At 41.9% G+C, this 24,272-nt stretch overlaps 1 protein-coding gene and 2 long non-coding RNA genes across 5 annotated transcripts; 1 reads left to right on the top strand and 2 right to left on the bottom strand.

Annotated features, from left to right (window-relative positions):
* Positions 1-1,351: 1,351 nt before the first annotated feature.
* LOC129177999 (uncharacterized) lies at positions 1,352-3,708 on the bottom strand. Of its 2 annotated transcripts, none has more exons than XR_008569721.1 (3): positions 3,523-3,708; positions 2,416-2,502; positions 1,352-2,191 (listed from the first exon to the last, which is right to left on the bottom strand). It is a non-coding gene; the product is annotated as an uncharacterized LOC129177999 (long non-coding RNA). The 2 variants fall into 2 exon arrangements; XR_008569722.1 differs by lacking the exon at positions 3,523-3,708 and adding an exon at positions 2,975-3,335.
* Positions 3,495-8,376, top strand: LOC129178000 (uncharacterized). The gene is made up of 3 exons (XR_008569723.1): positions 3,495-3,722; positions 4,390-4,544; positions 8,329-8,376. It is a non-coding gene; the product is annotated as an uncharacterized LOC129178000 (long non-coding RNA).
* On the bottom strand, positions 3,717-23,823 carry greb1 (growth regulating estrogen receptor binding 1). 2 transcript variants are annotated; one of them, XM_054769601.1, is made up of 34 exons: positions 23,710-23,823; positions 16,534-16,694; positions 15,875-15,982; positions 15,570-15,746; positions 15,301-15,483; positions 15,074-15,205; positions 14,709-14,837; positions 13,830-13,991; positions 13,582-13,704; positions 13,277-13,462; positions 12,863-12,999; positions 12,257-12,524; positions 12,042-12,170; positions 11,753-11,923; positions 11,422-11,619; positions 11,161-11,344; positions 10,884-11,067; positions 10,668-10,804; positions 10,244-10,595; positions 9,989-10,104; positions 9,696-9,901; positions 9,029-9,596; positions 8,481-8,637; positions 8,303-8,405; positions 8,074-8,229; positions 7,807-7,943; positions 7,572-7,733; positions 6,897-7,101; positions 6,665-6,827; positions 6,455-6,573; positions 6,120-6,352; positions 4,916-5,116; positions 4,664-4,802; positions 3,718-4,532 (listed from the first exon to the last, which is right to left on the bottom strand). In XM_054769601.1, the coding sequence occupies exons 1-34, from the start codon at positions 23,736-23,738 to the stop codon at positions 4,369-4,371; spliced, it is 5,979 nt and encodes a 1,992-aa protein (XP_054625576.1). In that variant the 5' UTR covers positions 23,739-23,823; the 3' UTR covers positions 3,718-4,368. The 2 variants fall into 2 exon arrangements, with proteins under 2 accessions (XP_054625577.1, XP_054625576.1); XM_054769602.1 differs by lacking the exon at positions 14,709-14,837 and having other exon boundaries at positions 3,717-4,532.
* Between the last annotated feature and the right edge of the window lie 449 nt (positions 23,824-24,272).

Here is a 24,272-nt window from a genome sequence, read left to right as displayed (position 1 = left end):
CACTGCCATGATTATAAGACACATTCATTTTGCAAAATGATTCACTACTCCATATTAAATGCAAAATGCATGTAAAACAAAAACAGCGCCATTTGGTGGAGCACTGCCCCCAAGCCTATTGCATTAGCCACTGGTATGCTATAAGTATGGTTTTCTGTTGTCAGTCGATATGTTTGCACTCTGTGGAGCTGATGTACAGTACATGTGACTGAAATGCACACAGACAGATACGCACGCACACTATCAGATGTACCCAGCAAAAGAGGAAACACGTGCAGACTTTTCCAAGAACTCAATGATTTACCAAGGAGCCACCAGCGGGGAGGGAAGAGGGGAGGAGACTTAGAAAGACAATACGGACTGAAGGAGGGGAGAATGTGTTGGTGGGAGGATGAGTTATGGGTGTATCGTATTTTTAAACTGACAAAGAACCAGCTACGCTCTGTGCTGTTAACAAATCACCCTGCTAACACTTCCAAGGTGTACTAAATACTACAGTACAAATATCCAAACACCACATTAAGTGCAACCTTTGCATTGTCACTCCAATTGTATTTATAATATGTGTGGTCTCATGTTAGATTTATTCATGCATAGGTCCATGCTTCCTGTGTGTGTCTACAGTGAGTGTGCGGGCTGACATTTCCACTATTGGTGCAGCAACATTCCTTCCTGCCACACATGTGACGCAAAGAGACTAAGGGGGAAGGTGGTTTGCTGAGACAACAGTAGCCTGATCGCTCGCTCCAAGGTCAAGAATGCATTGGATTCATCGCCACGGAGATGAGGGCGTCGTTCTGGGAAGAAGTGGGGATGGGCTGCCTGAGCCAATCAGAAGGCAGCCTGAGCCACACACCACAAGTCTGAAACATACATTCTCCCACCCCCAAACAACGTGGAGTCCTACATGGAGCTTAATAAGGAAAACAACATGTTTGGCAAGTGTGCAAAGGTTGACATGCTGTAGAAGTTGTTGGTTTACAAAGCAATAGTGTACTGTATATGTTTGTCTATGAAATGGGGCAGTAAAGCCGTTTTCATGTAGTTTAGAACAGAAAAAATGAAATGATACATGAATGTTAATGACATAATTCAGATATATGCATTGATTAAAATGTACAGTTAGGTGCTGATCCACAATAGGACTGTTTTTCCTTGGTGGAGGTCTACCCTGTACTGAGTGCAAGGCTGGAAAAAGCATGCAAATGTGATTTAGTGCCACTGCAAGTTCAAGAATGTTGTTTTTACTCAAATGTGTGATATATTTTTCACTGAAAGGAGTCTCTCAGTGTAAAATAGCCTAAAAGCACAAAAGACCCATGAGATGAACTTTTGGTTTACATGAGTTTTCTTTGGCAAATAGTGAGACACATGTTGAAGCACATGTTGTTTTCAGCTGAAAGCAGTTCAATTTTGAAATTGCTGCCGCACAATCAGAAAAAAAAAACATGGACAGAAGGAAGACAGCAAACGTCCGTTGAAGATGAACTTTGGGCCTCATGTGGAAGTGTGGAAGCCTGAGCCCCCAGAGCCTCACGCAGGCCCCAACATGGTGGTTGTTATGTAACGTTCTCTGATCTCAACGGTGGCCTGAAAAGTGTGACGGAAGCTCCCCCACGTGGGCTCAAAGCCACGTGGAGATAAGACCTGAGTGCGCTTCTTTTGTGCTCACCGTGCACAGTTTTCACTATCAACACAGCAGTATGGTGATAAAACAGAATGAACATATTAGTAAATCAGTTTACACGCTGCCATATTAAATGTCTGGACTTTTAAGCAGTACATTGGGAAGTGATACAATTTTACACATTTAGAAGGTAAACTGTTTTTGCATTACAGTGAATATAGTGTGCAAAAATATGCACGAATATACCACTGGATGAATAATGACTGACTGAATGAATGAATGGATGGCAATATATGGTGAGTAGAGTGCAGTCCTAACAATACACTACACTGTAAATGCATGACACTATGGGTTTATACTATTGTTGTTGTATGCAAAACAGTCTGAGCACACAGGATATGAGATAAAGGTAGCAGGGGATTAATGCATGTAAATATTCATCCAGTATATGTCTTACCCATGAGGACCGGTTATCAGTGGGGCTGTCCTTCACAATGCAGCCACTGAAGCATCCATCCTGATCTCCCATGCGCACCATGCCAAGACTTCCCAGAGAATAGCGTCCTAAAGTAGCAGATCGACAATGTCACAAGAGGTTGGAAGGAGGATGGTTCAAGGTAGAAAATGGCCCAAAATATGTTATTTCTTGGTTTAAGGTCATGAGAAGATGTCTGTAAAAGAAGGATGCAAATGTTCCTCTGGGAGCTTGCGGACAAGTCCTGTTATTTAATAATGTTTTGGAGCCAATGCTTGCTCAACATGCAGCAAATGTTTTAGACTAAATTTACCTCAGAGTGCATTCTGGGAATGGGCGACTAGGGAGAAACTTGAGAGGGTTCCTCTGCATCTTCAGGTGTCCGTTTGAATCTCGCTGTCTGCACATAAACTCATTTGCTGATGCCATACTTACACAATTTTGCAGCTAAATGCACTCATACTGTACATAAGACATTGCAAATAAAGTAAGGGCTTATGGAGGACTCCATCCATAAAAGACTGGATGTTTATCCTTAAGCTGAAAAACATAAAACTGTCAACCCCCCCATAATACTGCAGAATGGACAGCAACAGATTCCCTAAGAGTTAATGTTGATTTTACAAATTTACTAGAATACATTTATAGTAACAAACACATAAAGCTTATATTGAATGGTTGTTGTCACCAACAGTGTACAGTAGATCTCCGCTATTTGTTGGGGTTATGTTCCAAGACCCCCAGCGAAAGGCAAAAAAATGCTAATAATGGACGCAACCATAAAGATACTCTAAACCCTATAATATGCCTCTCGGTTATTACACACATTTAAAATTCTGTTAAACACAAAAAATTACAGGCAAACAATGTACCTACAAAACATGCACGTACACGACATCATGTCTCGTCAAAGCATCGTCTTGTTGCTTGCTTGTGAGACATTGCCCTCTGCTGGATTCTTAGCTGCAGCACTCTTTCTCCCCAACAGCTTGTGACATTTAGTAGGAGGGGTTTAATTGCAAAGTTGTTCTTCATAAATAACCACGTCTCATGTTTACAGTAGTATTATAATTATTATTTCTTAGCCTTGCGTTAGATTTTATACTGAGCGTATTAGGACAGTAAAATAATGTAACCTAAGAATTCCGCCTAGCAACACGAGTGATTCTCGTGATCAGGAAAAGGTTCCGCGACCAGCCTGTTGAGCTTGCTAACATTACAGTTCACTGATAAAGTTGTATCATGAATGTCGGATTATTGTGTGAAAGGCTTAAGTAACGAAAAGCAACACACACACACACACACAAAAATCCACTAGTTGCCTTGTCTTATCGTATGTAGCCTAGCGAAGTAGTTGGTGCGCCGCCATGTTTTTCATTTAAAAAACCGCCACTACTCTGGTGGTAAGAAGACGGCTTACCTGCACCTGATAATTCTTTCTTTGTTTATAACCTTGCGACATACCACAGAGCTGGTTTACTCTTGTGCTACCAAAGCTCGCAGTCAATTGGATAAGGGAGACCCTGGAGGCTCACTGGTCTGTCAAGTGTACACTTCGCGACAAGACAAATCGTGATCTTCATCGTGATCTTCAATGGAACTTAATGATAAAAGCAACAAGTAAGACGAGTAGCACAGCAACACAATACATGTTAAACATTTCTGTACATTTATACAGTTAAAGGCATACGTGACATGCTGCCAATTTACAGTACAAACCTTTCATCAAATGTAGGTGAAAAATCAACATACCAATTAGGGATGTAGAAACAACTTTCTCATACAAACAGTAGATAAGTACTATTTAAAAATATTCTTAAAATAATTAACATGGAAGTCTCTAAAAAAAAAATTATAAAAAAACATGTTGCCAAAAATCGGCTACCCTCATACACTGGATGATTGTGTCCACAGTTAAAAATCGTCTGCAGAAATTAATACTGCAGAATATTGCAACAAGACTTTGCACACGCATGCACTTGCATTGTGTTCTCACAAGTAATAAATCACATACAAAATGAACCACCATGCTACATTCATTGTTGGATTATTTTCCAATAACATGCTGCTGGTAAACTGCAGGGAAAATGTTAGAAATATATATTTTTAAAGATAATGAAGCTTTTTCAAAAGTTTTCTGTAATTGGAGAGCATTATTTTTGATGAATACATTTAGTTATCACTTTCCAATATGAGCATATATCATTCATGTAAACACTATGTTTTCAGGAAATCATGTGGTTTTCATGTTCATGTTTGTTGCATGTCATATATGTTTTCCTGTCAGGAAGAACAGAGGTCGATCCTCCTTGGTGTTGGCGGTCTGGAATTCATCGCTGAGCCTGAACCGCCATTCCTCTTCCAGCTCCAACCTGCCGACCGTCTGCCGCAAGGAACTGCGATCTGCACTGATCACACACAGAGTTGCACCTACAAGCAAAGGTGATCCATTAAGATTTCTCACTAACTTCCTAACTTCTTCACTCACCAGACAAGCACTGTCACGAGCCGTTTATAAGCATGTATGCGCCACTAAGTCAATGTTTGGTTTGTACACATACCTTTAAGGAAGGTGAAGTTCTTCAGGAAGCTGGGCGTAACAAAGGCGTCAGCAAAACAGAGAAGAAGTCCACTGAAGAGCAGGCCTGTGGTGCAGATGTTGATGGAGTGAGGTCTTGAACTCACAAAACACACTGTCACCTGCAGGGCGAAGGCAACAGAAGTGCCACATATGAGATATGGTGCGATTGTATCATAAACTACACCACTAAAAGTGATAGAAAAGACATAAAAGAAGATAACCATGGTAGTACCTCGGGGCCCAGGTTGAGGTAACAGTCCACAGACAGGACAGGGTGCTCGTAGTTCTTCGTGCTGAGAGGGAAGAGCTTGTGACTGGTGTGTTGGAGGTATTTTTCTAGGAGGAGCTGAGCTGGCGTGGCCAAGAAAAGGTGCTTGCTGTCAGGGGCGCAAATGTACTGGGAGGGCCCCACTGAGGTGGGAACATCTGTCATCTGTTGAAAAATGAAGATTGTGAATGAAGAACGTGATGCTCAACATGGAAACAAGTTCACTTCATGAAAATAGTAAAAAATGTAGAATTGGCGGGTCTAACAGCTTCCACTCTTCTGGGAAGACATTCTCCAAATATTGGAGTGTGTGGGAATTTGTAAGGTTGGAGGTCACTTATGTTGGACATGAAAGAGGGTCTGTTGGTGCACCATTTGTTTCTTGGGTGCGTTCTAGTTCATCGCAAAGATTATTGAAGGGCTTGAAGTCAGTGCTTTGTGTAAGTTTTTGCCACACCAAACCCGTCCAAGTATGTCTTTATGGACCTTTTTTTGGAGCAATAATTAAGATTTTAATTAAGAACAATTAAGGTATAGGATGAATTAAGATGTCTAGTCCAACTCCTAACTGATTGACTGATTAAGACGTGTGTGAAGTAATATGTACTCAGTGCTAACATCACGCAAAATAGCCTGGCTTAGACCGAAGGTTTGGAATACCTCAATGCTATGTAACACCTACTTTATTACATGGCTCTGAAACTTGGACAATAACTAAATCAATTGCAAAAAGATTGGAAGCTTTTGAGACATGGTGTGTACGTAAAATAGTAAAGGTATCCTGGAAAGAAAGAAAAAACAACAAAGAAGTACTAACAATAGCAAATCAGAGAAAGCTTTTGATGGACATTATGGAATGGAAAAACATGTTCTTTGGTTACACAATCAGACACAGCTTATTTCAAACTCAACTCCTAGAAGGAAAAATAGAACCCAAGACGCAAATGGATTGATAACATCACCACATGGAACAACAAATGCGACTGCAGATTAGCAGCTAAAAACCGGTGCTACTGGCGAACCATGACCTCCAACCTTTAGCGAGAAGATGGAACTAAATGATGATGAATACCTTTGTGTATATATTGAATGTCAATACTAATCGCATTACTAAGTAAGTCCAGTAATGTGTTGTCATGGTATGTTCCCATATTTTTGATTTAGTTACCTTCGTCTTGATGATGAATGTCCTGTATCCTCCAATAGCAATCTGCTTCTTCATGACACTGAAGTTGTTGAAGCGGCAGACGAGCAGCCCGGCACTGTGTAGCCGCAAGGTGAAGTCAACATCATGACAGGTGAAGCGGTTCTGGTCGTATTGGACATTCTGACTCTGGTCGATATTGAGAAGGAGGAAGTCATGAAGGTGACCTCTGGAGAAAGGGTCCTTCTGGGTAGGAGCTGAGTGCAAAAGAACAGACTCGACTTTTAGTCGAAATGATACTGGATTTTGAACTTGAATTTATGATGATTTGGCAAAATCATGTAGTTCAGATTGCTGACCTGTGAGGCCCCGGCTGCTCCACTTCCTCATCCCACACAGACCATAGTGGGCCAGGTCTGGACAGGCTTCCATGTGTTGCAACACCTGTTTCAGTGACACAGCGTGCTCCACTGGACCACTGGCAGCATTAGAAAAAAAACATTGTTAAGTATCAATGCAAGCACTCATGATGCATTTCTCATACATGAAAGTAGCGTGTTTGCATATACATGCGTGTGTCGAGGTCCACTGCATTCCACATCACGCATGAATCATCCGCCAGGATAATAAAGGGCCAAACGTCACCTGCCGGTCCTCCTCCCTCAAGGCGGCGACTGCGCTCCAGCTCCAGATTGTGGTACGAGAGCTCTTTAATCAGGAAGTGCGCGGCACCTGCAAGGGAAGCAGTTTTTAAAGAGATGCACCACAAACTTTGAGCAAATGTGGCAGTAACATGCACACCTATCCCAGCTCCGTTGAAGATAGCAGGCAGCACCAGCAGGATGTGGTTGGGCCAGTACTTCTTGTAGACTGCCATTTCATACTCTTTGACCACCAAGATATGGAGATGTGAGACTCCATCCATGGCATGGTAGAGGTTAAAAAGACCATGCTCATGGCGACCAGTGGTTGGAGTGAAGATTGGACTCTTGATGCAGTCTGCGCTCTGATGGTAGAAAAAACACAACATACGCAACATAATGTAAGTAAAGTCTACATATATTTATTTGAAATTACAATTGAAAATATGAATGCATGGTTATTAGAGGACCACATGAATTCTCCATTTGTTAATGTTTGTAATCATAAGGTCTGTTTTCTTTTTCCATTGATTTGCCTTTTCTTACATGTGCAGGACAAGGATTGTCCACTTGCACAGTCCAATAGGATCCAATACAAGTGCTGCTCAGAAAAGTATTAATTTAACTGTATGTTTATAATTGTAGTTTGCAGCGGTATATAATTGCACTTTATCATTTGGGATACGGTTGGGCCTACAATACAAGACATTGGCTTATCTGTAGCACCACCGAGTGCATAAAAATGTGTATTGCAAGTGAACAGGGTTGCTCATATTGGGAATGCGCACCAATGTCACTCAACAAGCATGCTGATGTTGGGTGTCCACTGACTCACTCGGTCTGTGGCGAGAGGCAGCCGCATGCCCTCCAGTTGTCCACCTGGTTGGCTGAAGCTAAAATAGTGCTCTTTGGACTTTGGGATGATGAAGTAAAGCTGTATCTCTTCACCAAGCCGTAGGTGGGTGAACGTGAAGGCGTGCAGCGAGGACTCGTACATCTTGAAAGCAGTTTACAGAATTCAAATCAGTCTGAGGGTAATTTATCCTATTGTATGCCTGTATGTTACTGACCTGGTATCTTGGGTTGAAGCCCAAGTACAAGTGACAATGTTCACAATGGTGATAGGTGTTAAAGGCAGCATACTTGGATAGTTTGATCCTGGTCGTACGCCTCCTTAAGCACACATCTTCCTGACGCACTATATTGGCTTGGAAAGGCAACAAAAAAACATCATGCTTTTCATGTCAACATAAAAAATATTGTAGATGTAATTATTAAAATTGAGCACCAAATAAGTCTCTGTGTCACTGTGTCTACATTTGTCTGACTATACCTACCATCAGAAGCTGGTTTATATCCAGGGCAATAGACTAAACTGATGTCATCATATTTTGGGTCATGGACTGTGTAGTCAAAAGGCATTGTCTTCATAATGTCTGGGTTGGGCCAGAGGGCATGGGCTTGGCTGTACTGCACCCCATCTGTTTGGGCATCTAAAAGCAAAGCACAAACACTTCTTTAGCATAATCCTTTACTTGGGCATTTCATTTTTTCCATTATACTCACTGAAGTTAATTTCCTCTTCATTGTAGATATCCACCTCCATTAGCCTGATAAGCATCCGAGCCAGAATACCCAGGAAATGAAGGTAAGCGCCTGTTTTACCCACCTTACCAATTATATCACAAAAGAAAATTATGTAAACATACAGCATAAGTTTGGCTGTAAATAATGAGAAAGAAACCTGTGGGGGTCCGCTGAGTAGAAGCCTGCGAGGGTGAAAGTTGTCACTCCTTCCTTCGGTGCGATTGCTGCTGTCCATGTGGTAAGAGCGGGGGACCGTCCACTGACGGTAGTACAGAGACTGTTCTGTGCATGTCATCATCTTACTCAGCAAAGGCCTGACCACAGAAGACATCCAGACAGATAATGAAAATTTTGCATCAGCTCAATGAGGGCATGTTGAGGGTATGCTGAAATTGGATAGGATAACATACCAAAAGATTAATCAAAACAGAGCAGAATGTATGGAATTTTTAAAATTTATTTTTCAGCAAAAATTCCAATACTTTGGGACACTCACTGAATATTTATCGAGGTGATGTATAATTTGATGCTGATACTTATTAGAATTGTTCTTCCTTGGCAGAGGTTTGCATTTTTTTGAGTGCCATTCTAAAAAAAACAATGTTTCAAAATCAGCAGAGTGTTATTGTTCTGCCTTAGAATAGAACATTTTAAAATATACTTTGTACTGAATGGCTGCTCAGGTGTTCCTGAAAGTAATCTCACCTGAAGCTACTGGCCCATGCTACAGACATATGTGGCAGGAAGGAAGTACATCGCGGAAGCCCACTGCCGTCGTTGGCTGTGATGATGTCATAAAGTGAGCGGGGGAGGAGCACTGAAGGCGGGCGACTCACTCCCCGTGCCCAGGAGCAGCTCAAATGTGGAGAGGAGGATCGGGGCGACAAGGAGCCAGAGGAGGTGGATTTGGAAGGGTGGCGACGAGGCTGAGTAGGAGGCAGTGGTTGTTGGAGTTGTGGCTGGGGTACTTGGTGAAAGTAATGTTGGGAGTGTGTTTGAGGTACTGGCTGGTTCTGACTTGGAATTTGTTGTGATTGTGTATAAGTCTGGGTTTGAGACTGGCTTGGGTGGTGAAGTGAGGGTTGAGGATATAAAAATGCTTGAGAAGAGAACTGGTGAGGAAGCTGAGTCTGCGCACGTGAAGGGGACGGGGTGCTGGCCTTTGTACTCTTTGGGGCTTTTGGAGACATGCTGCTCTGGGTAGAGTGTGTATCTTTTGCTCCTATACCTGGGCTTGACTGGAGTGGTTGGTTGGAGGACAGAGGGGAGTTTTCTAGAAGGAAAGGAAGAAAACACTGATACACTCGCTCACTCTTTATTGAATAAATTATCAAACTAATATTCTTCATAATAGTAACTAGGCACTGACTACCGTTATCCTGCCCCTCCTCCTCCTCATTGTCAGAGCTGCTGAGTTTTTCTGCATCACTCTCCAGCAGGTCACTTCCTGGTCCCGGGTTGTGCGGGGACCGAGACTCCGCCTTCAGCAGGTAGGCTGCTAGTCCCAATTCTTGTTCAAGGGTGGTACGTTGCAGATAGGAGCAGCTTATCACTCGAAGGTCACAATACTTCAGTGACCTGTGGGAAGAATTGAGTCCCAGATTGAAGTTGGTATTTTTTTTAATTTCAGAGAAAACACAGTGGATGTAATGTTTTGGTGGCGACCTGGGAAGTGACTCTCCCAGAGGTTCAGCTCCTGACAGGATTAGGATGCAGGGAAGGGCCTCAAGCTCCAGGTAGGTTCGAGGAATCCAATCAGCTTCTTGGATTTTTAGCCATATCTACATGAAAAACTTGCTGTAGTCTTAAATTTTTCACAAAAGCTACAACATGATGATGAAAATGATATGCTATGATGTTACTGTATATGCTGGAGCTAAAAATGGGAGACAAATATGGAGTCGGTCCCCTTTTGCATACCTTAATCTGATCAATAAAGCTCTGCCCAATATTCAGAGGCTGGCCTGGATTGCCTAGTATGATCTCAAAGTTGTCCTCAAGACCTAGCTGCCTCCTCACTCTGGATAGCCGTCGATGCGCCCATGCTGCCAGAGCCAAAGAGGGGATCCGTAGCAGGACCATGTGACCGTGGTGGGCGGGGCATTGCTGGGCGGCACTGAGCAGTGACTGCACTATGCCCAGCGTCTCCACAGATGTGTGTTTGTGGAGATTGTGCGAGCCGCTGATTCTTCCAGACACAGCCATCAGAGCTAGGCAGTAGTGGTGGATGAGAACTGTAGTGCGGATCACAGCACTGTGCAGCTTTGGAAACCTGGAGAGAAAAATGGTTATTGCCATTGTGTGCAGCACACCATATAACTCTTTATTGACTTGTGTATACTACCTTTCCTCCAGGGCAGATGCCATGCTCTCAAAAGACGAATCGTATCGCATCAGAGGCAGGCTGCTCCCTGAGCTAGTTGACTCTAAAAGCTCGGACACGCCAAAGTAGCGTGTTCTTTCATGATAAAGGTCAACATCCTATACAAACACATGCAAAAACTCTTAATATGCGGACACAGAGCACACAGCACACAGCACATAGAGGATCGAATCTTACATTACTGAACGAGGAGGGCCAGTGGATCTCGTTGTAAGGGCTGATCCGTGTGAATTGTGTCTGCAGAGCGAAGGGAAAGGACGTGACATGGAGAATCAGGATGTTGGGAGCATCTCTAATCTGTCTGGAATTGAGTAGCTGGTCCACCAGGCCCAAACTTGAGTCTGAGTTACGGTAGGAGGCACTGAGGGACAGAAACAAACACAATGAGACTGCTGTGTTAAATAAAAACAAGCACCGTAAGTAACAAGGTAAAATTTGACTTTAAATCACACACCTGCTGATGTCCCAGTGGGCGTGGTCATGGACCAGGATGTAAAGTGTGTAGGAGTTGCTACGTGCTTCTTGGATAAGGCTGTCAATTTGCACTTGAGCGCTTTGATCCATTTTAACCACAAAGCGTTCGGCATCCCGCTGAGACCCACAGTCTTGGTCTAGACTCCCAAGTTCCTGAAGAACGCCTTAAATGCAGGGGTACAATTCAACATTCAAACACAAAACAGGCATAACACTAAATGTGTAGAGACATGTAACTAACCAGAGCTCCAGAGGTGGAGAACAGTCTGTTGAAATGTGACCTCAGATGGAGGGACCAGAATGAGGAAGCTGACCCTGTCAAAGGACACAAGGTCCAGGTTCTGTGTGCTGGAATCTGCTATGGCACAAACATGAGACAGCAGCTTTCTGGCCACTGCTAACTGGATGGGCCGGACCTCACGCCACTCTACGGAGTACTCTATATGCACATACAGTACATACACACAGGCATTCGTATATTAACTATGCAGTGGCAGTGTTCAAAAGTTGAATACAGTCAATATTGAAGTGAACAGTCTTATTTGTGTCAAAAATAGATGCAGCTAAATTACCTGAACAGGTTTCTTTGGAAGTCAGAAATCTTTCTTTCGGGCTGTGTGAGTCTTTTGAACTTTGTGTGCTTTTCACGTTCTTGTCCTCAGCTGATTCCTGACTGCTGGATAAGGGAGATGGCTCATTGCTGTCTAATGTTGCACTGTCCAGTAGGGAATCCATATCACCATCTGAGAAACAGGAAGTTCACAGAACAAGCTCTTCACAGAACTTGTGCTTGTTCTGTAATACAACAAGCACAAGACAAACCTAACAGAGCCATACATTTGAATGCAGAGTCAAACTCACCTTGTCCAAGGGAATTGCAAAACTGGACGAGTTCCTGCGCTTCACCAGAGGAAAGCTGGTGGTTGATTTCTCTCAAACCCTCACTGGGAGAAAACATACTCTCTGCCAAGGCCCGACACTGGTGTTTACCTGCATCAAAGACACACACAAAGACACTTATTCTCTGTTTTTTCATTTTCATACAATTCTTTGTATGATACAAACACAACTCCCACCTGTGACTACCACACAAGACTGTGTCTCTTGCCCAGAAGCAGTGACAATGACGACTGCATAGTTTGTGTTTTGGAACCCTCCTTCCATTAACTTGCTAAACATCAGCTGAAGGCCTTGAGCCAAAGATCCCAATTGCTCCCCTAACACCACTACCCCTTCTCCGCAGGACGATGCAGCCAGCTGGGCGAGCCAAGGAAGCTGGCTCGGGGTCAGTGGCTGTTGGTGGGGTAAGCCAAGATTTTGAGGGAGCCCAGGAAGAGTAGACGCCTGGAAAGCCAAGAAAAGCATGTGAGTCATTTTTTAGTGTCTTCAGCCACAGGTTTCATGAGAATAAAGCTGCTTTAAACCAAAGTTCATCAGATAGTGGCTGGGGTTGTCATTTACTCAACTGCATAGACTACCAGGTATTTATTTGAGAGGCCATTATCTGTACAAATTAATTTTTACAACAGTTTGTTTTTTTATGGTAAATTACATTAATGGTAAATTATGGTAACACCCGCCCCCAAAAATAGCGGGACTACTGTCCTATATGAGGAAATATAGTAGTTACAGTATATATCTGACAACCACGTACTACACTATATGTGGAAATATTAATGAACCTCAATGCCATAGTGCCTCCCTTGGGAGCCCGGTGTTTGAGGTTGTTGGTTCTGTCTGATTTCACTGAGGTGGGACTCCCTCCACGACCTCATGAATATCTGCTCCAAGTCCTCAATCAGGGGCACTTGGTCTGGGCCTTGGAAATGTGGGTGAGAATGGTAGAAATCATAAGCGTGGAGGAAAAATGCAGAAAACAGGAGTATTAAAAACATGGTGGCATGCTTGCAGAACAACCAAAATTATATTATTCAGACAAATTTATTAAATATTAAATGTTGATTGCTCTCTGACACAGTGCTTGCTCACCACTTATTGGCCATTGGGAGGAACACCTACAATACTGAAGCATAAATCACTTTCGTTGCTGCAGCCCTGCTGAGCTGTGAGTTATTAAAGTTTGATACATGACTCACCGAGCTGAACAAGGTAGTAGACAGTGAGTAGAATCTGCATTTCAGTTGACAGTGGCTGAATGGGTGAGGGTCCGTAGTGCTGGTAGACTCTGGGGAGGGTCTGAGAGCTCAGATAACAACTCTGGAGAAGAGAACTGACCAGCACTTCGCTAACATTACCAGTCAGCCGAGGGAGAGGGCCGTGACCTGTATCCCGGAGAGTAGACATAAACAACATTTCATGAAATTCATTTAAAAAGACAAAAGGCAAATGGAATAATGACAGCCATCATCCTGTGTGTCATTAATATAAATGTATGTTTGACCTTTGAAGATGACAGGTTGTAGTCCACACGTGTGTAACAGCTGATCAGGCACAGCTACAGACAATCCAGAGGGAGAAAGTGTGGTCAAGGACCTCTGGGAGGAACTCAGTGGTGTGGCGGTATCTGCACAAAGTAGATATATTTATCATATTTATATGAACACATGAAAACATATCACTCTAAACTAAATATACATATACCTATATGCTAAATATACCGCTCCCTTCACTTTTTTTTTTTTTTTTTACCTAATCTGGCTCCAGTTGTGGTAACAGGGTGCACTGTCGATGACGATAAGGTCGATGAAGATAGTGGCATCTTCACTGTGTTCTCTAACACACCGCTGGAAGCTGATTCAGGGGACCAACCCTTATGCCTCTTTTTGGGGGGTCCAGCATTTGTCTGTGTCCCTGGAGAGTACAGAGAAAGGTTTTACTGCAAAGGAGTTACAACTTGTTCTCCTGCTGAAGGATTTCAACTCCCATGCTAATACTAGGAGATGGAATAATAGTTTCCTTGAGAATTTTATCGACCCTGACACAATAACAACTGCATATTTTTTTCAGAAAGATATACAGTAGTTGCATTTTATGCATTAACCTGTCTCTTCCTCCACCTATTTAAGAACATTGACAGGAAGGAAGTCTTTTTTCATTCAGTGAGAAAGTAGGAAAAAAGAACAGAGGATTTTACAACCCCGCTTTACGGAGGCCACTGAGCGAGGGAGAAAGAAGAAAGCGAGAGGGAAACTTTTAGTGCCTCAAGTGTTGGCAAATGAAATCAGGCAGACAAAAGACATCCTCCAATACAATGCAGCTGGCTGCCTCCCTATGGCAATGGCGTTATAACACAGGGGGCTGCTCACCCTTTCAGAGGTGTGAACAATCCCAGGGGGCTTAAGGACAACAGACACAATGGCTACACTTAAGGGCATATGATACAGGACGCACCTTTGAATATACTATTAAAAACTGCAAGAGCATTTGCCCAGTTTGTCAGTTATATCCTGTTGCAAAATAGGGTTTCCGCTAAAATGAGGATAGATGCATGGAAGATATTTTAATCCACATGACTCACATTACAGTTTTCACTTGCACATACATTTTTTCAGTGTACTCATATAGTACCTATCGTGGACGGCCTCCCTGGTCCTGAGTGATTTATCACTTGTTTCGTGACGGGGGGAATAGCATGATGGCCATTTGTCAGTGGATGGGCTGAATCAGCGATTTGAGGCATACCATTTGCATGAGAGGCTGTTGTCCATAGAAAAAGCACATAGTCATACTGTCAGTTTAGCTCTTCACAAAAATATCTGCTAGCTTGAATTTGTGGGAATCACTATAAGACACAAATGTAATGATAACAATGACATTATAATTAAATAAACTGAAAAAAAAATTATACTGATATACCACTGTAATTATAAACACAACAATTAAAATATGTAAGTATTTGTGTGTTAAGCATAAAGGAAAAGAACATTACTGACTATTTCTGCGTGTGTCACCCGTGTAGCTGCCAGGTGTATGCGACGGGTGCATTAATGGCAAGTTTGGTGACTGTTCATCTGAAGTCGCATGACCCACTGAGAGACTGGGACCTATTTGTCTTATCCTGCCATCTGAAATGCAGCATACATATTGGAATAAATACATTAGTGTGTGTATGCGTGAAAAAACATTTTTATATAAACTGCTACTGATTCAATGTCCTTACCGTGTCCCCTCCAACAGATGGGAGCTCCTTTAACCAGCACACCTTGGTTGTTTCGGTACAGATGGTACTTCAAGTGCTTCTGTTTCTTAGGCTGGGTGCTGAGTTTCAGGTTAATGTGGTTGGCAAAATCTGTGAAGTAGCGGAACCCCTTTTCACCACAGCCCATGCAATTCCCAGAGAAGCCTGCAGGGTGGCACACACACAAAACAAGGATGATGATGGCTCTCTAACTACCTTTATGGATTTGCTGTGTAAGCCTCCTGCCTCACCCAGCAGAGCGTTGTGACCTCGTTCATCCGGCAGGAAGCGATGGTCAACGGCACACACTAGCAGGCTGTCAGGGAGGGAGGGGGACTTAAGCCCAACCAGCATGAACCCAGGCGGAACATCCAAGGTCTCTGATGCCAGTGATGACAGACGCAAATCCCTGCCTGCCTGACAGAAACCTGCAGGGAAAGAGAATTTTTGAGATGCCATTATGCAGTTGAATTTCAGAAACAGAAGCTTTGCAAAACACCACCTTTTAGTCAATTTGCTACATTTGCTACTTTTGTGTACAAAAGTGTGCACAAACCGTCTGTGGTACAGCAGCCGTCTGGTGGGGGTTTCATCTGATAGAGTATTGGAGGACTGTTAGTTTCTGAGCCCTCTTCATCATCCTCATCATCATTGTCTGTGCGGCCTGTTAATAGACGTATAGAGGAAAAAGGCCAGTGCATAATGATGTATAATGACAGCTTTTTTGAAACTTTAGCATAAAAAATTATGTGAACACCACTACGAATTGATACGCTTAGCAGTGACTGCTGCAGGCAAATGTGACAATAAGAGCAATGTACGAGTGAAAACAATACAACATTTCACTCGTAAAGACATGATAGAAGCTACAATGAAAATAAAAAGCCAAAGGGTTGCTGCAGAATTAGGTTTGTCACTATTACCCTCCCTGTACATTTCCTTAGTGATGATCAAAATTACTGTGTGAAATACGTTTGCGCTGCAGCAAAAACTAATTTCCATGACAAAAGCTAGCATAACATGGTTAATTCCGTAAAGTGATCAATTGTTTTTCCCAACCCGGTTCCAAAATATTGTTATACTGTTGTCAACGCTTGAAGGTACCTTTTCATGGTATTTATGAATTTCTATCATATGCTGTGTGATGCAATTACCAGCTTTGTCATTCTCAAGGACTTCTAAGCATTTATATTCATTTGTGGGGAATGGATTTACCATTGTGCGCAAGTGGCTGTTCTGCCTCCAGGTAGAGCTGGGAGAAGACGGGTCGCGGCACTACAATGTTGGACCTCAGCGATGCTTCAATGGAGTTGTGAAGGACCTCCTCAAAGCGCGTGGTCCGCAGCTGGCCCGCATAGGAGTTCCCCATTGGTGTTCTGGTAAAAAAAAAAGACAAAAAACAGAGTAAACCTTCTGTTGGACACGCAATAAATATTTGTACGTCTTTGTTTGCAGTACGAATTGACCAGTTTTACGAGTGCTCACATTCGCCTACAAGTTCAGTTTATAGTGAACATGGTGACAAAACTCTTTGGACACATCAGTATGGAATTCATCAATCAGGGCTGATCCAACTACTGTATGACTTAATGGTTTGCTTCCACCTGAAATGAACATGGTAAATGATCAACCGCTAACCTGTTACCATATACTACACATCATTGTGGTACAAATTAACTAACATTCCAAATTTCTTTCCATAACGTCGACATACAGTATATCATATTTCCTAAAACAGTGTGTTCACTAGAAGGAATAAATGTATAAACCTCAAATAGATGCTTCCTTTTTCCTTGTAATTACCTTTACTACAGTACAGTATGTATGAATGACACCATATGTTGTGGTAGATGTCTTTACCTCAAAACACTCTCCCCCTGCAGAGCAGACGTGGCATCTGTAAAGCTCAAGTTTACAGCGGAATTTGAAGAGAAAGTCTGACTAAGCATTTCAACGCTGACCTGTCCCATACAGTAGACACAAAGTAATGATTGAGAACACAAAAAACATGAAGTTATTATAATGCATATGAATCAAAAATCTTTTGCATAGAAATGTTGTGCTTGCCAGCATTTTACTCATTCTATTATCTCAACTTGCGGCACAATAAAAGACTTAAGACTGCAGCAAAATACACAATATAAAGGTTTTCCAAAACATTTTAAAGCAAAGAAGACAATCCATCCCAGTATTACTGATTCATCCAATCTGGACTATAATGGAAAATGTGGTGTAAAAATACATTAACGTTCTGCTGTCTTTATAAACAGATGACAAGGCTCAAACTTTGATATCCAAAGGCACATCTTCGCATACACACAACAGCAGTAACTAATGGAGGCATCTGTCCAGACGGCATGCCATAAAATCAGCTGCACTGACAGAGTAAGGACACCCTGACCTAGACGCTACTCCCTCTTTGTTTTTCTCTCTCCCTGCATGTCACTCTGGTTGACTACAGCCTCAGTGAAGAAAACACTCTTTCAAAATGTTGACTGTTAAACTGACAGTGTATAGTCACTCATTGCTTTGCTGTATTGGAATATAGTTGCAGAAAATACTAAAATATAATATCAATTTGGACACACTCTAGATCTCTGACTGTTTACGTTGATTGCTTATTTCTGATGTATATACAGTATGTCTTCTTTTATCACATTCTTCTTCTCTTAACACACACTGTTGAGGCTGCTCCTTTTGCAAAAAGTGGTCCGAAACGAGCGACAAAAAGACAAGGAAAAAAAACAAATGTGAGGTACACTGAGGTCTCACGTCATGCACAAACTTACAGACGTTGGCGGTTTAAACTCCAAGGTTTTGTGCAACCTTGTGCAGGATTTTCCCCTAAAAGTTGATAGGCTGAACTGTATGACCTCAAACCTGGAGGCCCTGTATTTTAATAAATAGTGACAGGCAAAATAATAGATTAGTCAATCGTCAAGAATACAATTACTACTTGGCTACAACCAGCACAGGCGCTGTTGATTCAGTCTTAACCAGAAAAGCACTCGAAGAGCCCAGACCTACACCAAGCACTATACATGCTATTGTTAGCATGCTAACACCTAGCATGATATTGCTAAGTGTTTATATATGTGTCTACCTATGAAAACGGTGAGCTAGCAATGCTAAGATGCTAATGTTAGCATGCTAACACCTAGCATAATAATGGTACGTGTTTATATACGTGTCTAGCTATGAAAATGGCTAAAAATGCTACTATGCTAATGTTAGCATGCTAGCAATAATAACATTTGCTAATGTTATCGTGATAACATGTAGCATAATAGTGCTAATTCTTTACATATGTGTCTAGCTATGAAAATGGCTAAAAATGATACTATGCTAATGTTACCATGCTAGCAATGCTAATGTGCAAACGTTAGCATGCTAACACGTAGTATGATAGCGCAATGTACCGGGAAGGCTAAATGTCCCGAATGAGTTGAGAATTTTGACTTTGGAACGGTCTGAATGTGTTGAGAAATAGAAGTAGTTAGAACTCTTTAGATCAAAGGCATTTTTTTTTTGCATTCTGAAAAATGGGAATGTCAAGAAAAGTGGGAATTCTTGGTATGCGGAAATTGACATTAATTAGTTGAATACTTTGATTTTGGAAAGGTGTGAATCAGTTGAGAAATGTGGAAGCAGCTAGAACTCTTTAGATCAAAGGCATTTTGCGTTCCGGAACAAAAAATGTGGGAATTATTGAACTATGGCTAATAGCATGAATGTCCAGACTTTGTTGAATGAGTTGATGTTGGAATTAGGTGAATCAGTTGAGAAATGTGGAAATAGTAGTAGGTAATAGCAGTTTTATGGAAAAGTGTGAATTTTGGGGAAAAAATTCAGCATAAATAGGTAGCCTGAATGTCCTGAAAGTGTTGAACAGTTTGATGTTGGAATGGTTTGAATTGGTTGAGAAGTGTGGCAGTCGTAGCAGATAATTAGTTTTAGGGAAAAGTGTGAATTTAGGGAAAATTTTGAATTTTGGATCACCCCCAAAATTTTATCAGTTCATCCATATCCCATTTCCGACAATTCTTGAAAATTTCATCCAAATCCATTCAGACAGATAAACGCTGGCAAAAACATAAGGTAATTAGTTTACAGTGTAAACAATGGCGGAGCTATGGCCAGGGGTGGCCCCGACCACCCTTGGTCGCTCTCCGGCCACCCTAGTGGCCACCCCCACAGCTGAGGGACAATTTTGACAAACGTGGCTCTGTGGTGCAGAACATTAGTTCAACCTAACCGCCGTTTCTGCTTGGACGCATTTCACTACAGCACACAACTTTCCGTGTTGAGGAGCTGTCTTGCGTGAACTACGAGCGGTCGGTAAGTTTTCCATGATTGCTTTGGTCGGTTCCAGTCAAGTTTTCTCAGTGTGTTGACTTTGGCTTAAATTCTGAAGCGTGATTCAGCACATAAATCTGTTAATATGTAATATGTAATGTAATATGCATGTAAAGGCTAGAGTTAAAACAGAAGTGCCGATCGACATCCACTTCCGTATTATGCCCTGCGCAGGTTTGGCCGCCATGATGCGGAGCAAAATCCAGAAACTATACATCGAAAACATGTCCTCGGCACACTGCTCAGCTATTAACTGCTCTAATAGACGTTCCAAAAGCAGTGGCGGAGGTACGGGTTGGCCAACCCTAGTCACTCTCTGGCCACCCCACTTGCCATCTAGACAATTCAGGTGTCAACTTATTGGCACCCCTATGTGAGTCATGGTCTAACCTTGGCCACCCCAATGAAAAACGTCTGGCTCTGCCACTGTGTGTAAAGAAGAACAACATGATCTCAGCTACGAGAAGATGAGCTACATCCAAACAGACTTCCTCCAGACAACATTATTCTCAACAGTATATATCAATATCATTTATTTTCCCAATTACTCGATCAAGTGCATTTAGTTAAATGTCCATTATAAACACAGAAATAAAACTATGACTATACAGTCTTCCCTTTTGCGGTTCCAATTTCGCGGCTTCACTCAATCATGGTTTTTCAAAATATATTAATAAATAAATTATGCTGTTTCCTGGTTGAATACCGCCTATTATTAGTGAAAAAATATACATATTGAAGGAAATTTTACCACTTTTTTGGCTAAATTAAGCATTTTCAAGTGTAAAAATTGCTAAATGAACTAAAATACAAATATGAGGCATTCAGAAGACTCATTCACAGACGTTGTGAATGATATGTAGTGTCCCTTTTTCTTTGTAAACATCCAATGTCACAAAATGAACACCTGCAGCTTATAGACAAGTGTGGCCTATGTAGGTACACATTTTTTTTTCTCTTTAAATTTGGTGGGTGCCGCTTCTATTCAGATGCGCTTCATAGTCCGGAATTTACGGAATATTGCAACAATTGCAACAATAATCCCTAAAAATATTGGATACTGTTGCGGCTGTAACCCATGCCAAGCTAAAACTCAACTCTGAACCCCCGATGTCTTGTCCTGTCCGCCTGCCACTCAGGGAACACTCATGGAACACATTTATAGCAACACACAAGTGTTTATTTATGTCTTAAATGGCTTATTTATTGTTATTATGTCCACTATATTGGGTAATATGAATACAAAGGTGAGTATAGGGGTGTTAGTTCATGTCAAGAACCCTAATAGTAATACCTAATAGTGTTAAGAAACCTATTTAGAAGGTTGTAAACAGGTCTTCTATGCTCTAACTACAAAAATATTCTATGTATAAATAAGGGATCCTATTTTGCTGAAATTCACTTATCACGGTCAGGTCTGGAACCAATTAACTGTGACAAAGGAGGGACTACTGTAAATTCAATATTCGGTTTATGTAATTCCAATGTAATGTCACTCACTCTGTTTTATATTCTTCCCCTGAAATGCTATTTTGGAGACACACACTTTGACAGCCACTCTGCTTCCACACTTGCATACGTAAGGACACAACACGGACCTTCATTGCCTCGCACTGCTTTGTATGGGTACAGAAGAAGGAGGCAGGCCCGTCATAACATGGCCAGCGAGGAAGGGAGAGGAAGTAATCACACCTTCTAGCTAAGAGCAGACTGACGTTTACAACCTCGGGGAGCGGAGGGAGACACCAGATGAAAGCGAGGGGAGATGTCCTCCTGACTACAAACTGAGACCTTTTAGTCAATCAACATAACAATCACAACAACAAAGTGTCAGAGTAACGACACTTAGATATTAAATTTTGTTGTCACCAGATTTGTTTTTGAGCAGCTACTTGGTGCATAATTAAACGTTGTAGTAAGTGTTTTTAGTTGCTTTTTGGGGAAATAAGACATCGTGAAGGTTCAATCTTTTACAGAACCTTTGTTGATCTTTTCTATTTGCATCTCCCCCCGTCCATCCATACTGCATGATGTGGAAGTGGGAGATCCTTTCATCCCTAAGCCCCCCTACTCTCCCCTTTCCCATCTCTTCTCTTTCTGTGTCTCTCTTTCACCCTGGGGAGAGAGACACTATTGTGGTGTTTTATGACCCCTTGGTCCTGCCTTCCCACCACCACCAACACCACATTCTAAACACACAAATACAAAACCTGTAGTTAGGAACCCTTTAAACTCTTGAGCCCCTATAAGGATGTCACAGACACAGGCTACTTAGCATTTTTTTTTAGCTCTCAAGAAACAGTTGACTCAGGAACATATATCGCACAAAACATTTGCAACAATTAAGGGGAAGTTATATTTTTCTCACAATTAATGACAAAATAAAAGCTGTCTAGCTAATATAGCCAAACCTTTATGGAGAGAGTTACACAGGGTCGCAGATCAGTCTAGATTGCGATGTTTAAGCAAGACTTTGATGCAGCCTTTACTTCTAATACATACACACGCACGCACACATGCACACGCAAACACACATTAGTGCACACCCACACAGACCCATGGGATTGAGCTCAGTGGACACAAAGGGCTTGTCTTGGAGAGGGGTGAAAGGTCATCCTGAGAGAGGTCAGATAAGATCCCCAGGCTCTTTCTCTAGCCAGGTCCGCATACCAGCCGCGGACACACACACACACACACAACATCCCCGCCGCTATTCTTTCCTTCTTTGCAGTGTGAAAAGCTAGATTGCAGCGTCCGTACATCCTCCACCCCAGCACCTTGGAGAGCAGATCATGTTACACACAGCAATGCAGACACACACAAACACATGTTGTGTATTAATTTAATGTGTGTGCATGCGTCACCTGCTCAGTGTAGCGTCACACAGCAGAGGCAAGAGAATGGCAGCTTTGCAGTTGCTACACGAGCGCTGACCCGCGGTCAAACACATGCAAAGACATGTCACACACACACAAGTGGAGCTTTGCATGTGCCCGGTGATGACCTCTGACCCCACAAGAAACGCGCTCATTCACAGTTTGCTCAACAGACATCGGATCGATGGCCGCGGACAGCCAACTGGCCCATTGATGGACTCGACACCCCCCTACGCACACAGCGGGCTGCACAATTAAACAATCACAATATGATGTCAATAACACAGACACAAACTTCAAGTCATCTATCATATCAACGTTTTCAGTAAAGTAAAACAATGCAGGCAAACAATTGTTTACATGCAGTCATCTTAAAGTTAAAGTGACACCTTGATGAGACTAAAACAGCTCAGCCTGTTGCTTTGCTATCATACCCCCACATCCTTGAGATGTTTATTTTTTGCTCTCCTTTTCTTGTATAAATCCCAGGGAACATGTCTAGTCTACAATCCAGATAATCTGGATGTGCCTCGACACATGCAGTACGTTCCCTGTCATCATGACTCACAACATGCAAGGTTTTTTTTATGTGTTAGTACATGAACGCACTGTGAGTTTACACACAGAGCCTAATAAAAACAAATCTCTGCACTGTTCATAGCCGCTACAAAACGTTCAGTACACAATAAGATGTTCTCAGAGGAATACAATAACATAATACACATCCCTCACAGGATTAATGAAGTCTATCTATCTATCTATCTATCTATCTATCTATCTATCTATCTATCTATCTATCTATCTATCTATCTATGACAGAATGTCGGTTTTTTCAACATGTTTTTTAAAGGCCGCTTGAATGTATAAAAAGTAAACAGGAAGTGTCCATGTTTTGGAAAAAAGGCAATATGTAAGACTAAATAAATCTATACTGTTTATTTGTAACGTTTTAAGGAGACTGCAAACGCCAAAGAACAATGAAAAATATTCAATTCACGAATATTAATATTAGTTTTGTTTAGTTTAAAGGCCCACAGTATTGATTATTTCCAGTCTGCGCGAGACTCAGCATCATCAGCCTCGTCGCCATTGAGCTAAATATGTTCCACCTGAACAAATTACAATCATAAAACCAAAATATTTGAATAAAAACACTCACCTTTGCGACCCAGGAGGAAAAAGGTACATATAAATCGCGAAGAAAAGTCGTTTATTCAGCCGGCTGTCTCCATCTCACCCGCCACAGACCAAGTGAGGGTCGCGCGTGTCATCACTTTTGGTTTGATCTCTGCGAGAGGACAAGACCTCCCCTCCTCCTTTGTCAGCCATGATGGTACGGTCCAACACGCTACAAGTCAAAACACAGTTAGTTACACATGCATCATCTTTATTCTTCTTTTAAAAAACGATATTTTGTATCAATAATTGAACTGGACTAAAATCAGTACATGTGGCTCGGAATGAAGGAAAAGCTGCTTTATTTAGCTATACTGTATTACTATTTTATAGCACTGTTGTCAAGTAGTAAGAATGTAGATGCATTAGTACTTAGATTGTGCTTTATTTATTAATTCACCATTATTACTGTTGTTGTTTTCAAACAATGTTTCGATATTTCTAGCCTAAATAAGTATCACTTGATCTATTTAAGCGCACGGCAGAAGCTTGAATTTATAGATATATGTCGCCCTCTACTGGACACAAAAGAGACAGCAGAATAGT

The sequence above is a fragment of the Dunckerocampus dactyliophorus genome, chromosome 3 (assembly GCF_027744805.1).
Source record: "Dunckerocampus dactyliophorus isolate RoL2022-P2 chromosome 3, RoL_Ddac_1.1, whole genome shotgun sequence".
In the NCBI taxonomy this organism is placed as follows: domain Eukaryota; kingdom Metazoa; phylum Chordata; class Actinopteri; order Syngnathiformes; family Syngnathidae; genus Dunckerocampus; species Dunckerocampus dactyliophorus.
This window is presented reverse-complemented; position numbering and strand designations above follow the sequence as displayed.

Coding starts and splice junctions, on each gene's coding strand:
- greb1 (XM_054769601.1), bottom strand. CDS start 23,738: ATGTACCTTTTTCCTCCTGGGTCGCAAAG. Junction 14,838..15,073: donor GGGTGACACACGCAGAAATA/GTCAGTAATGTT, acceptor TATGGACAACAG/CCTCTCATGCAAATGGTATG. Junction 11,068..11,160: donor GCCCACTGGGACATCAGCAG/GTGTGTGATTTA, acceptor TCTGTCCCTCAG/TGCCTCCTACCGTAACTCAG.